A 15,206-nucleotide genomic window follows, 5' to 3' on the forward strand; every position below is an offset into this window, starting at 1 on the left:
GACAAGACGAAAGGTGGATGAGCGGGCATGAATGTGTGTGATTTATACATTTAACATGCATGTCGCAGTAGATGTATGTCACCTGAAAGCGGAGGCCATGCTCTTTGGTGTCCTTGGTTTCAGATGTGCAGGAGGAGGAGCTGTCCAAGGAACTACTGCTCCCTCCAGTAGGACGGAGCTGACAGCATTTCCCAAACATCTTTACTTGGGCCTCGGTGCTCTACAGGGTAAGAGTTAAATAGAGTTTGCCGTCATGAATAAGGGCTCATTTGACTCTGTGGGGCATCCAAGTTAAAACAAAAATGTCTCGTCAGCCTTGATTCAGCCCTCCTTAGTTCAATGAGCATGAGGAATTTTACTGGAGTCTATCAGGAAACCTTCAGCCTCGGCCTTATTAATAAAGGCCTCAACACTTAAACAAATAGAAATAGTGTGACAAAAAGGAATAGCAGCTGTTTGGAGACAGACTACATAAAAATCAGACAATTATGTGTTTTTGTTCTTAAAAAGTTCAGCACACATACATGCAGGAACAGCCCATACACATGGGACCAGCAAAGTCAAAAGAATTTCAGGGCAGGGGGATTTTTAAGGCCACACCTTCTGTAACATAATCTTAATAAGAGAAACCAGCTGTGAGCAAATTTCACTGATAAAAACTTCTCTTCTCTCATTTCACCTTGATGACCTGAAACTTGACCCTCCCCAAACATAAAACCAATCATCAAGTGAACTTCCCAAGTGGGAAAAAAATACATGAACCTGAATCATTCAGAAACACTGTTCAAAAAACAGACACCAAATCCAATGTCAGCTAAATCAGCTTGTGTCATGTGCCTTCTTAGCTCGGCAGCCTATTCAAGAGGAATGTATTTGGGTGGGGGAGGGGGATGGTGTGTGTGTGTGTGTGTGTGTGTGTGTGTGTGTGTGTGTGTGTGCGCGCGCGCGCACGCCAGGTTTTTGTAATGGTTCTCTTGCAACCATTGGCTTCACTGTCAATGAGAAAAAGAAAGATAGAGCACACATGTGAGAGAGAATGCGATGAGGAGACAAGGCCAAAATGAAAGAAGAATGATTGTTTCTCTGCATTCCGTTCTTTTAAAGAACATTTGTAAATGTAAACCTTGTAGCTGTGGAACTGTGTCCTCTCTAAAATCCCTATTGTTAATATTCAAGAGATTTTAGAATATACACACACACACACACGCACACACACACACACACACATACACACACACGCACACACACACACACACACACACACACACACACACACACAAACACACGCTAATGAAGCCACTAGGATTCAGAGCAAGTACGTGCTAGAGTGTGTGTTGACTGCAGTGCAGTGTGAGGTGTGTACACAGAGGCCAGCAGCATGTGACTGCCAGTCATATGACTCTTTCGGGAACTCGTGAGCAGAGCAGCGCTGCAATCATTCCCTCCCCCACTCCCTCCCTCCCCACCAACATCGTCCCTATCGCCTTCCCTCCCTCCCTTTTACTCCTTTACAACATCCATTTCTTTCCTGGTCCAGATTAGCGTCTTTTTCACTCTCTCCTCCCTCTATTTCCATTTTCTTCATTTCTGAGCTCTTTTTGGCCAAACCTATACAACTCTGTCTATTTCCTGCTTGATCCCTTGGTACGTCATTCCTTAGTCTCTCCACTCCTTTGCGATTTGTTTCCTTCAGCTGTTGATCCTTAAAATAAGATCCTTAGAGTTGACAAAGAACACATATGTACACAAAACTGCGGTCATGTGATAGATGGTAAGAATGCAGCATCCACCAAAAATAGTGCACTGAAGCAAAAATTCATGCACACACACAGAAAATCATGTTTAAGAATGTTGCACTGACTTGCATTCATTTCTGGGAGACAAAGCTTAAAATTCAAACTTCTTTTAAATGCAACTCTAGCTTAAGATAGGTCCATAAGCCACAATTTAGATTTACATTTTAAGGATTTGCTCTATGTCCCCCCAAAAAAGGGGGCGAATCCCTACAGCCTGACAGTGTAAACAGATTTATGCTCCCACAGCATAGGAATACTGGGTGCACATGCCCACATATACTGTGTTAGCTCCTCTCATGCATTTCTGAATGCATTATCCTATGCTTTCAAATTATAGAAAAAAGAACACTGCATGTGTGTGTGTGTGGCCATGTAGAAAAGAGAGAAAATCTCTGAAAATGAAATGAGAGGAGGTGAAGAAATGTGTAAGATAGAGAGATGAGGAGGAGGTCAAGGGAGGCGCGATGAGAATATGAGACAAGACAGAGAGAGGAGAAAGAGTACAGAGGGGAGAAAATGAATGAGAGATGATGACGACAGAAGTGGAGTGATTCCTCAGTCACACAGAGAAAGTACGATATCCAGACTCACTTGGAGAAACAGAGGACACTAAACGAGCCATTAAAGGGAAACTAACTCAGAAGAGAGAGTGAAGGTAGAGATTCAAAAAAGGTAGACACACAATGAGTTGGAAATTTTGGAGAGTGACAGAACAGATGAAGACAGAAAGACAAAAGAAGACGGTTGGATAGCAAGTGACAGGGCTGTCATGTGAGGATGAAAGAATGCTGCTTACACATGGGCTGTCAGCTGAGGCTATTATTATTGCAGATAAGAGCACCAGAACAAACCGGTCAGGGTCAGACAGGAATACACAGCAGAGTAGGCATGTTATGCTATTGTTACACACACACACACACACACACACACACACACACACACACACACACACACACACCTTGGAAAACACTGCTTCTATGTAGACAAACTGCTATCAAGTCTCATCGGCCAGACAAACATGTACCATGAGAGTTTCACACTTAAGATAATCTGTCTCATCAGCTGACATCTGTATTACAACACCATAGATGTGTTCACAAATGAAAACACACACACACACACACACAGAAATAAACATGTGACTCACGGTGATAGGGGTTTCCTCTGTGCCCCTCTTTTTGGCGTTGGAGTCAAAGAGGACATTTCGGCCGCGCCTCTCACAGTCCTGGTACACTATCAGTCTGATCTGACTGGGCTCCAGCTGGGGGACTGGCCAGCTAGATGGGAGGAAGGGTGGACATAGGAAAGAGGGATTAAATGAGGGATGGAGTTAAAAAAAAAAAAACACAAGAAAAGGTGATGTAGGAAGAGACAGCCGGGGTGAAATGGAGAAAATAAGGCAGTGACAAGGTGACAAGTAATCTGTGACAAGAACATGACAGACGTGAAGGAACATTTCATTTCAAATTTGCAGATGAGACCATACTCTAGCAACAAGAAATAAAACTGACAGCAGCAGGTACGACGGTACAACTTGATGTGATGCTAAAACACATTTATGCCCTTTTCTAGTTGTCAAGCTGACAAGTAACAAATTGTTTTTCCTAGTAAAGACTTTAAATCACTGACATTCTGACTACAACATTTGATTAACTGGTATTTTGGGATAATAATATACATTTTGCTGAGAAGCATATCTCAGCCACAATGCTGCATATGAGCAGACGACTGGCTTGGCTTGAAGCAACAGGCTTTTAATAAACTCCCTTTAACCCGTCATCTCTCCCAGTGGGCACGATAGATCTAACAGACTCCATGCCATAGCTACCACTCATCCAACTCATACCGCAACCAGTGGGGAGCCACAAAGATATGCCAAGACAACATACTTCCCACCCACTACCACACACTGGAAGTATATAATATAGCTGCTAAAGAAGCAGACTGCAGTACAATACAGCAGAAAAATAGTTGCCTGCGTTGTGCATTCATTTACACAAGTTATACACATGACTGTCACACAGTATGATCAGTCTGAGTCACCTTGCCTCATGCACTACTGTAACCGTAGACTCATCATCAGCATCATCCCTTGTTCCCTTTGAGGCTGGAAGTCTTCACTAGTAGGAGAGTTTCAAAATTATTTAAGAAAGTACACTGACTAGTGAATCAGGTGAATAAGGACAGTGGACTATTGATGATGATGTTGGATTTTACTGTTTCCCTTTTCAATCAAATATATCTAAGCTAAGTTAGATAAGCAGGGGCTGTTGGAGTAACCTCACAAGAGGAGTTTGATGCAACCTGAGATGAGTCATTGAGATCTACAGGATGAAAATGAAAGGCTCAATGGAGGTTTTATGTGATCAGATTTTAAACTGCCATTGACTTTCATTAAGATACACTTCTGTCAGGGAGCGCTGATGAGTGAAGCCCTTTTTACTTGCAGGATCTGGCCCAAAGCTGTTGCTAGGTAACCTGTGGTTTCATCCAGCTTGTTTAATTAATGCTGGATATCTGAGGTAATACTGTGAAAGATATTGTAACATATAGACGGTTAAGTCCAGGTCTGTCTGGGCATCCACCAACCAAGCAACAGGCAGGGCTTCACAGGGCTTGGGCATCCCCGTCTGCTTTTGAGGAAACACAGCTCTGTGTTTGATTTAGTGGAGGCTATAAAGATGACAGGGGGTTGGACTGACAGACATTTGAAGGATTAGTCACTGATCCGACACATAGATGGTTCCAGCAGATCGACACAAAGCTGAACCTAAATATAACTATTTATAGGGGAGCAGGGAGTGCCCCTAAACACAAGAAGTTATAGTAAACAGGGATGCAACACATAATCAGTTCACTATGGGAGGAATGAGCTCCATAGTCAAGTCCATCTCATAAATTGTACACAGTAGCCAACATGCAGTGTGGAGTGACAGGACTGTGAATACATTTGTGTTTTCAGTGCATTCCCATGCATGTGAGCTTTGATTTACCAAGCACAGGCGCCAAAGTTTGACCAGCATTCTTAGGGGTAAAAAGTTTCAGTGTGGTCGGAAAGCCAGTGGTGGGATGGGGGTGGGCAGAACTATGTGATATAACGTCTGCGTTGTTATCAAACCAAAGTCATTTGTCAGGTGGGGCCTTGAAAGGGAGCAAGAAGAGAACTTCCTCATCCAGGGAACTGGGGCTAATAGTCGTAGTATTTTGGAAATTACAGATATAAATGAAACCAAGTACAATGAATAAATCACAGCAAGTGCAGATTATTTGTCAAATTTTTCACAGCATAATATTCTAAATGATGCAGCACAGTGCCACAGAGACACTTCTGTCTACAAATTGTACTCTGCAGATGCAAGGGAATATGCTTTTGTAATTTAAAAAAAATAGTCACACTTATCACAACACACAAGTGGCTTTTGGCATCTAAAGCCTGTTAAATAGGTGTCAGGGCTGCCTCATTGCTAAACAAGTGCCGACTCCGCACACACTCATTCTCTCTGGAGTAAGGGACTCAGCACATAGACACCTCAACTTCTCCCTCAGAATGATGTTCATCACCTCTCGTCTTCCACCAACCCTGGCAGCTCTGGCTCCATCTGTTTACAACGCTCCCATAGGTCCTCTTAGATCGAGCTGCAGTGTAACTGACCTCTTAGGCATGTAACAGGTTCTCAAAAACCAACCAAAATACATGTACCACTTGTTGACACTGAGGTTTAAAACTAAGGGGGACACTGAGACAACCAGGCACAATAATTTTTCCTTGGCAGGAATCAATACATCTTTGAATAGGCTGAAAGTCATCAAGAAAATATAATAACTATATTTATCATCCAACCTAAACCTACAATCTTCCTCAAGACATTTGTTTGACTCAAGTTGGATACTAATAACCTGCTGAGTGGTTGTTCTGTGTGTCTTCTATGTCTGAACGGACCACTGGTGAAAGTTTGTGTTAGACTGAAACAAATTCTGCTCCTGGCGAGTATCCAAGGAGACCCAAAGTGTTACCCAGTGGAAGCACTAAATGGGTGACATAATGCCTGCCTGGCCTACATAAGGAGCTCCAATATCAGCAAATGTGCTCAAGTCAATACTCTGAGCTCATGTGTGAGATCACACATGAAGGGAGTCATTTTAGTCAATCACATGGCATGAGTCCTGGCAGTAATTTTAGATATTTGACTTGTCTTTGTTGCGGTTTTTTGTTTTTTTTTGTATCATAGGAAAATTTACTGACAAAAATATTTTTGGAGTAATACCACTGAAAAAGAAATATATATCTAGAGATAGATGGAATTTTTGAAATGATCAATTGCACTTGCTTAACTACTAAAACAAAAACAACTGCAAAAATAATGTCTTGTTTACTGAGCAGTCCAGAGGAATTCTGCATAATTTGCAGAGCCACCAAGTTCACTGCTCCCTTTGTTTTAAACATAACAGAGAAAAGACAGTGAGAAGGAGGAGGAAGACGAAGGAATAAACACGGGACGTAAGGCAAGAAAGATGACCGTTTTTATAAGTACATGCAAACAAAAATGGTGAAAAATATGAATTGTAATGAGAAGAGCAAAATAAAGCAACAATTAAGATGGGATTCACAATAAGTCCTGGATTGAAATAACAAAGAAAGAATAAAAAGATGCATAAGAATTAAGAAAGAAGACAGTAATACAAACACGTATAAAATATATCTGAGAGCATCTGAAAGAAGGACCAGGCAGAGCAAAGGCAGAAGTATCCCATCAGTGGGCTTGTGACTGTCACAGCACTGACAGAAGAGAGAGGGGAGTCATTCATAAAAGTAGCACATGACTTCATGACTTGTTTGTACTCCTCTGACCTCGACCGTCTCAACAAAAAACACCCAAAAACTCTCCACCTTTCCACAGAGGACTCACAGTCAAGCAGGTACATTTTGTCAATAATTACTGAAATATGAGAAGGCCGATATGTAAAACAGCACCGACTCCACCCAGATACATAGTTGTCAGACAATGTCTGTCTAAGCCAAAACTTGTGGGTGTGTTAAGCTTCAACACAAACCCATTAATCCATCTTATATAACTTGACCTCAAATTAAGAGAAATCAATCACCACAACGTCTAGCATGAAAAAGCCACTGCATTGTTACTCAGTAGGTCCAAGTGGAAACAGCCACCAGTTGCCAGCACTTGGCAAAATACAAAACTAAGCAAACCACACAACAACACTAATCTCCAACCTCTCCCAACCACCGCCACCATGCCAGTTTGGCTGCATGGAAGCCTGGTTAAATATTACCGACTCCTACCTGAGCATCATTGCGAGTGTGCCAGTCTTTCCCCAGCGCTCTCCCTCTCTTTTCTCTCCTCTCTTCTCCCACAGCCAAAAGCAGGATCTAAGAATAGCAGTGAACTAAATTCACACAACATGAGACTGTCAGGTGATCGCAGGAGTACTGTGTGTGCTGGACAGGACAGAGGCAGCAACAGCAGTGAGCCCCTACTGCTGGCTGCCGTAGAGCAAGTGTGATAAAAGAATGACTCGTTTGTGTGCTGATTCTTAATCCAACTCATTGTTCCCCTTTTCCCTTGTTTCCAGCTTTCTTTCTTCAATAAGCTTTTACCACTTGTGGAAATGTAGAAAACAATCCTTATAATAAAGAAGAAGAAGAAATAGCTTTAAAAAAAAAAAGCTAAAGAACAACAAGTGAAAGCTGTGCAGCTGTTGATTCCTCTTTACGCCTTCCTTCAATGTTGAGTGGTTAGTGTTGTGGTAAGTGGCAGCTTATTAAAGTCTGTAGCAATGCTGGGAGTGAGTCGAGTGTCAGTAGGGAGGACTGAAACTTAAGCCATCACGGATGCCACATAATTATTAGGCTTCCCAATTCCCTTCATCTTCCTTTAAAAAGGAATATGCCATGTTCTCAGCACTTTTACACACCAAATATACCCTTGAAAAATTCAGTAAATTTCCCTTTTCTCAAGAGTAAGTAAGCATCAATATTAGAAACTTTCTATTTGTTCAGAAAACCACTGTTTAGCAAAAAAGTTTTGAAAAATTGAAAACGCATCCAACCATGACTTCAAAACTGAGGTATGTACTGAGCCAGGTTTTACCCTAAAGCAAACTCACGCATACTGCATGACACATAAACATGCATACAATAAAAATTAAAAGTTAATTCTTTAAACACCTTAATAAGATCCATGTGTATACAGCGGGAGCTTGTGCAATGGACATTGTGAAGCAAAAACTGCAGGTTTTGGTGAATTAAGAAGTGGGGCACCAACTGTACAGTATCATTGCATTTTAAAGGAAGCTGCATGTATTGACAATTCCAGATTGCTGATAAATGAAGAAAAAAAAATGATTTCATCTGATGAAAATATAAACTCTGCAAAGTTGGAACAAAAGCACCAACAGCTTCTCCTGGCTGCAGCATATGTGGATAATGATCACAACAAAGTAATTAAGTTTCCTTGACTGCAGCAAGTGTGACGTCAACCTACTAACTGACCTCGCAGAGCCCTTTCTCGCTCTCTCTCTCTGCCCCTCTACTGCCCCTGGAATGTCTGTGCATGTGTGTATCAGTGTTGGTCAAAGACGGAGAGACGGTTACATAAATATCTCCTCCGTCCAAGTGCTGTGACATTCTTCCGGTTGTGACAGGGGTTTCTGGGAGGTCCAGCGGCAAATGGTGTACAGCAGTTGAGCAGCACACACATTCTGAGTTGTCATTAAACAGATTTTGACTGTATTCTTACTTTTGTTCTGTGTACTGACTTTGCTATTTATGTCCTGTGCCATCTAAAATCTAGAGTGAGTTCCACGGGTAGCCCGTGCGCCAGTCACTACAGGTGGTTTGACTAGGTAGGATTTTACACCATAACTAACTTCTGTAGAAACACATATCACTGTGTGTCCAGCATAGATTTTTTAAAAAGAGGGCCGTATAAATGCCGCAGCTCATGACAAATGTCAGAAGTTAATAGTAAAACCAGAGTCACAGTGAGAACATGCAAGGTGTGACTTTCAACAAACCACACAGAAAAATCTAGATAGAACAAGAAACATTGCTTGCTGTGGGTGGTGATGCCTGCAAAGACGATTTTTCCTGGCATAACTGTGCATACCAATACTGCTGCACAAATATGCCACAACAAACTACCTGATGCATCATTTATACACATGGATGAATCCCGAGTGATTTATTCTGAGATGTAGCTCATTTTGTGCCACTATGCCTTTGCAATAGTTTCAGGCTGATCACCATATCATGTAAGCCTCTACGAGTCCAGTAAAATTGATGTGCAAACTTTTTCAAAGGTTTTAAGATGATTGTGTTGGAACCCTTTATCTATCACTGACACATATTAAAGGTAAAGTGTGTGTGTGTGTGTGTGTGTATTAGGCTATATCTGAGATATTGAACCTACCCTAAGATGCTGACATGTATAAAATTCTTAGCGCTCACAATACAATCTTCTTCATGATTCACTGATACTGTGGTGCTACTTTCTCACGATGATATCAATGCATTACTTCTACTACGAGATATGCATCACCCCAGTGACACAAAAGAACATTTAATCACATCTTTCCTTTGAGATACCGCTGGTCTTAGAGGAGCACCTTCTTTGTGCCAAATTCTACAACGTCTGCTTCTCAGGGATCAACACCACAGTGAATTTCACATGCATTTGTTGCATAAGTAGGTGTGTACGAAATGTAAAATGTATATCAGAAAACGTGTGGGAATACATTATCATAAAATTAAGCATTAGCAGCAGTCCAACAATAACAGGTCAATGCACCGTACCAATGCTGTAGACTGAAACAGCTGATGATGGCCAAGTCTGCCTTCTCTTTGAATGACACACATTTAAATCTGTCCATGTTGTTTTGAGATGCATGTAGTAACGCTGAGAGCACGTAAATGCCAACTTCAAAAGCAACTTTGTGGTAAATGTGACAGGAAGCAAACAAGATTTAACATTCAATCAATCAGTCATTAAAAAATACACAAAACAAAAGTACAAGAAACTGTCTGCTGTTTAAAGTTGACATAACGCCACATGCCTAATCAATAAATAAACTCAGTTTGAATTCAGATATTAAAGCCTACGTGTCTGGTTGGGAACCTTGTAGAGGTTTGTGTGTCTGTGTAATACGAGCTGAAAATCAACCCCTCAGAGACAGAAGACTCCTCTGCTACTAGAGATGCTAAGTTTGACTTGATCCTCTTTTCACACCAACACATATGCTACTCAGGATAAAGGGTTGACGATGGACGGATGGACGGAAGCCAAACTTGCTTGAACTGACAATTGTTGTGTTGTGACTAATTACCAACACAGAAACTCACCCAAAGAGCTGACAGACAAGGCATGAAAGCTCGTGACTACCTGCATATTTGCGAGTTTCTTTGTCTTTGTTTGGGAACTTCTGCATGCCAGCAATCACATGATTCTGAGTAGGTGAAGATGCTGTAACACCCCGAGGTTACCTCACTGAATGCTACTGAACACACCAAAGCTAGGGCTGTGCCAGATCATATCAGCTGTCATTACAAAGCTTCACAATGTTGGAGGAACTTCATGTTCTTGTGCTAGTTTGTCAATATTGCATATAAATCCTGGGGTTATATGCATTATGAATCCTGTAAATACTGGCGTTTCTTATCTTAACTGGAATTTGGATTTGTTAATCCAGATTTTGGTTGATTTAACTGGTATTTTTTAGTATTTGGGGATGATCAAGATCAACTTGAACTTGTTTGGATTCATTTTTGCACAGCTCTCAGGACTGTATGGTGAGGGAACTTGGGGCCAAAAGTTTGATACAAGACTACTTTCCTAGCATTATATTCATAATTGCTATTAAAAAAAAAAAGTTCAATACCATGAAAGAATTTCAAATACATATCACACACTTCTACTCAATGGATTCTCAAAAATGACTGATTGGCTAAAGGTGCTCCAAAGATGATGTGAGCTGGGTTTTCCAGTGAAAAAGCTACAATCCCCAGTCACTACTTCATCTGAATCAGCAACACATGACACTAATAATAGTTGCCCTCATATCACAATCATCTGTTAAAGCATAGGTGTTCCTGACCAATACATCTTGATCATTATGATTCTGCTTGTGCAATCTGCAGAAAGTAAAGAGGATGTTTTTGATCTTTAATTTGCCAAAATGGTCACGTTATTCTAGAAAGGCAAGAACCAAACTGCTAAAAAACATTCAAAGAAAGAAATGAATAGAAGTAGGTCAAAGTTGTACTGTGTATAAGACAGGCAGTACTTGAGCCGAGGACATAGTAAGAAGACATGCAAGTCTGACTAGATGTTAAGCTGGCATACTTGCACTCACCAGAGAACTACCGTGTGTTTTGCGCGCGCGCGCACATGTGTGTGTGTGTGTGTGTAGCACTTACATAAAACTACATCTTTACTATGACCCTGCAGTTCTAAGAAGCCTTAGTGTGGCCAGCCACTTAAAATAACCCTGATAGGAACCTGATGACAGCCGGCTTCTTTACAGAACCATGGCAAGTCTGCAACTTTCACACACAAACAGAAACAAGAAAACCAGCAATGCAAAGCTTTAAAGACACACGCATAAATCCATGATACTGATATGTATAACGTGCACAAGAAATGAAAATACTAAGAGCACGCCCCCCCCCCCCCCACACACACACACACACACACACCTCGCTAATCCAACTTGGAGCTTTCAGCTTGAGTGAGAATGCTGTCATGTGATCGTCCCACACACATGACAGCCTGAGATTGATGATAGCCTCACATGACGCACTGAAAGTATGCAGTGGAAGCAAGACGCCACCCCAACCAGGAACATGAGACACTACTTGTGCAGTAAACTATCAAGGAAAATGCTTCACACTACAAGTAGATCTACTGCTGTATGAAATTGTCCCTGCAATATCAGTGCACGCAAATTAAATTCATCAGAAAGGTTAATATAAGGGTATTTTTGTGGGTTTTTTTTCTATTAGGCTTATCGTCATGAAAATAGAACATGCAGCTTGAGCTGGCCTCCAGGAAGGACATACTTCAGAGTGTCTCATCATAACAGCACTGATGTGGTTTTCAGGAGACAATAAACAACCAAGTCAACAACCACAGTACGTGTGAAATTGTAAGTATAGTGTCCCTTACTTCTCAGCTTAAGAATACATCCTTTCATGCATCAAATTACCATCACAAAAACATCTAATCAGATTTTTAATGGCTATCAAATTTGGGTGTGACAGCAAAAAAGCTGCCGACTCCCATCCCATGCACTTTTTCATAGCTGAATTCAGACATTTCCCAGGTCAAGAGGAAAGTTTCCTCAGCAAGCAGCAGTGGCAGGGAGCAGTCAGGGCAAGTAGTCTGGGCGTGGGTGGGGAGGACAAAGCTGTCAGCCGAGGCTAGGCCCTCTGACTGACTACAGGATGAGCCAGGAGCTCTCAGTGTAATGTACAGTATGCTGTCCATGATCATGTGCTGCGGTCAGGGTAACAGGAGAGGCTTTTCAGGCTTTCCTCCCAGGGTCGGCCAACCTGCTGCCCTCTGTGGAATTCTGAAGGGCACAGAATTGTGCTGTGACAGAGCTTTGATGATTGTGCAGGGCAACATTATGATGCCCAACCCTTACTATTGTATTTTGCACATCCTGACATTTGAAATGGCAACAGTATTACCAATATTAAAAATCAATAAATGGAATGCTGACACCATTATGGCCAGTGTCTCCTCTTTCTTAGCTGAAGATCAGAAAGGATTCATCTCCATCCACTGGAAGTCATCTGCAACCCGCCTGTCCTCTGTCACTCTTCTTAATTAGTCTGCTCAGTTTTTGACATCTCAAACTCTTCTACCTTCATCCATCAACTTCCACCAATTCTCCAGATCCATTAATTAGTTACTGGCCTATACTTTTACAACTAGTACAAAACAGAGGACACAGCACAGTATGATGTTTTGTTTTGTGAATAACAGTCCGTTTACAGTAAAATAAAAGTTATGCTATAATGCAAAACTTTGCAATTAACTAGTTGCGATGACAACCTGTCAATCACTATGAGGGTGATAAGCATCCATGACACATTCTAATAACTTTGATAAGTTTTGAACATGTTTTTATCATAGAACCTTGATCCTTTTAGAATGTTTTCTGTTCAATACAATTGAATGTAGCATTTTGGTTACCTGAACACATCTTTGGTATTCAGCTGCAGCAAAACACACTCAAAGGCTTTATTTCCTTTGCATCCTAATTACTATGACAGTTATAATGAATTATGAATGCACACTGCTGACCAAGCGAGTTCACTCCCCAGTTCCGCACTTCCAAGGTCACGTCTCGTTCCAAAAAATAAAAGATGGCGTTAACAAAAGTGCCCCGTCAATGGCTGACAGCAGTTGCGACAACTCATATGCTTTTACGCATCTGTCAGACAAACTCTTATTCACTCTGATCCACTGATGTTCTCTTCCTGAATTCCTTACAAGATAAATAATGGATTCATGCCTGTTCAATCCATACACCTCTCCTCCTCCTCGCCCTTGTCTCCTCACAGCTCGGCCCTCTCCAGAGCACTTCATGCCTGATGAATAGGGAACTCATGCCAGAGGTATGAAGAGCACAGCTGACCACTGAGTTAACAGAAATGCCTGCTGTCTGCCTGTTTGTTCTGGGGTTGAGGCCAGCCAGCCAGACACACACACACACACACACACACACACACACACACACATACACACTCACTGCATTTATACAGTATCACTGACGTGGGCCAGAGTGCAAGTGGCACCACGAGGAGGTGAACTTCCAGCTCCACTGGTAAATATATCTACTGTGGGTGATGGGCTGAGGGCTACATTTTCCAATGTGAGGGTATTTAAAACTAAAAAGAGCACTTTCCCCTTGGTGGCAGACCTGACCTCGACCTGGAATGTGTAGGGACATGGTGAGGGAAGCTGCAACTAGGGGAGTATAGAGTATCCCAGAAGCCCAGTCAATGATGCGCTGCTCAGTCAGGTTGAATTGCATCTCAAAAAACGTAAAAGGACTGTATTTATTTATATGGGTCTTTTCCCCCTTCATGGCACTCAAGGCACTTTACAATGTTGCCTCATTCACACTCACACAATGACAGTAGACACTGCCAGGAAAGGTGCTAAATGGCAGGGTAACCACAAGTGTAACTGATCAAATTAATTACAGACCCATTCTATTTAGCGTCAGACATTCTCATCAGCTGACATGTACAATACCAGGACCCTGGCATACCTGAATGAAACTGTGATTAAATTACACCTGAGTTTATCCTGCCATGACCTGATGACATGGCTTCTATGAAAAGAAGGGCCTATTTGAGGCACAGAACTTACAATGAAGAAAAAAAATCAAACCGATTAATCCATTGCAACATTCGAATGCAGCATTCTCAGACAACTGAAAACTGACGACACGCAAAAGTAAATGTGTCAAGGAAGAGACGCCACTTTTGACACCACTCTTTTTGTCTGCCATTCAAAAGTGTAGCGTTCAATGTGCTGTTTTAGTTGAGGTTTTCAGACCAAAAGGGTACAAACACTTATCTAAAATGCATCAGTTTTCCCTCTTGAAGATGCAGGGATCAAACCAGTGAAACTTCTATTACTAGACCTTTTCAGTCAGGCTGCATCAATGGATGTTCCACTTCATACAAAAGTAGAATTTAATCTCATAACCCCTTGATTTCTTAACTTGAAAACCTCAACCAGCTTTTACTGGGGATAAGCAATATCACATAAACATGTCTGCTGGACAATAGTTGCTTTAAAACATATTACCACATTTCTTGTTGTTGTGACAAGAATGCATGTTGAGCCAACAGGCCTTCCATGAAAGCTTTGAAAAAAAATCAAAGCACGAAGATGTTATTCGTTGCCGTTACAAATATTTGATGCAGGTTTTCTACACGTAATCCACTTAAAAGTAAAATATCTGCAACTAATCATTGATGTAAAAGGTACATTTAGTGACTTTCCTTTGCAGAAAATCCACCCACACTGCTTGTTTTAATGCTATTGTAGGAGAATTTTGATACCGTGCCTCCACCAGCCAATACCGAGCGTAGGAGAAGATCTGTCTGCCATCAGTGAGGACCGAAGCCATCACATGTGCTCTAACACCAAGCACACAGTGTCCTCCTCCGCTGTCTGATGGCCGAGACCGAGCACTTACAGTTTCGCCGGGAGGACAGAGAGATGCCAGCTGTACTTTGCATCAAGTTATCTCTGCTTAGATAAGCGAAAAAAAAGCGTAAATTTCCTATCATGACTGCCTGGTAGTTTACATACAACCGTTCAAGCTAATAAGAAACACAAAGGGTGAGACAAAGAACGCGGGACGGCTGCA

General features: G+C 41.6%; 1 protein-coding gene across 3 annotated transcripts in view; it reads right to left on the reverse strand.

The window, feature by feature from the left end:
* The window catches only part of fnip1 (folliculin interacting protein 1), a 36,421-nt gene that overhangs the window by 20,536 nt on the left and 679 nt on the right, over window positions 1-15,206 (reverse strand). For 2 of the 3 annotated variants that reach the window (XM_086226779.1, XM_086226776.1), the window contains exons 2-3: window positions 2,944-3,073; window positions 83-220 (exon numbers count right to left, since the gene is read on the reverse strand). In XM_086226779.1, coding sequence (XP_086082905.1) covers window positions 83-220; window positions 2,944-3,073 — 268 coding nt within the window. Of the gene's footprint in view, window positions 1-82; window positions 221-2,943; window positions 3,074-7,095; window positions 7,283-15,206 lie in introns of those variants that run through there. The other variant, XM_086226777.1, reaches the window with a different exon arrangement.

The sequence above is a fragment of the Aulostomus chinensis genome, chromosome 15, assembly GCF_037954235.1.
Source record: "Aulostomus chinensis isolate RoL2024-O1b breed Wild chromosome 15, RoL_Achi_v1.0, whole genome shotgun sequence".
Classification (NCBI taxonomy): domain Eukaryota; kingdom Metazoa; phylum Chordata; class Actinopteri; order Syngnathiformes; family Aulostomidae; genus Aulostomus; species Aulostomus chinensis.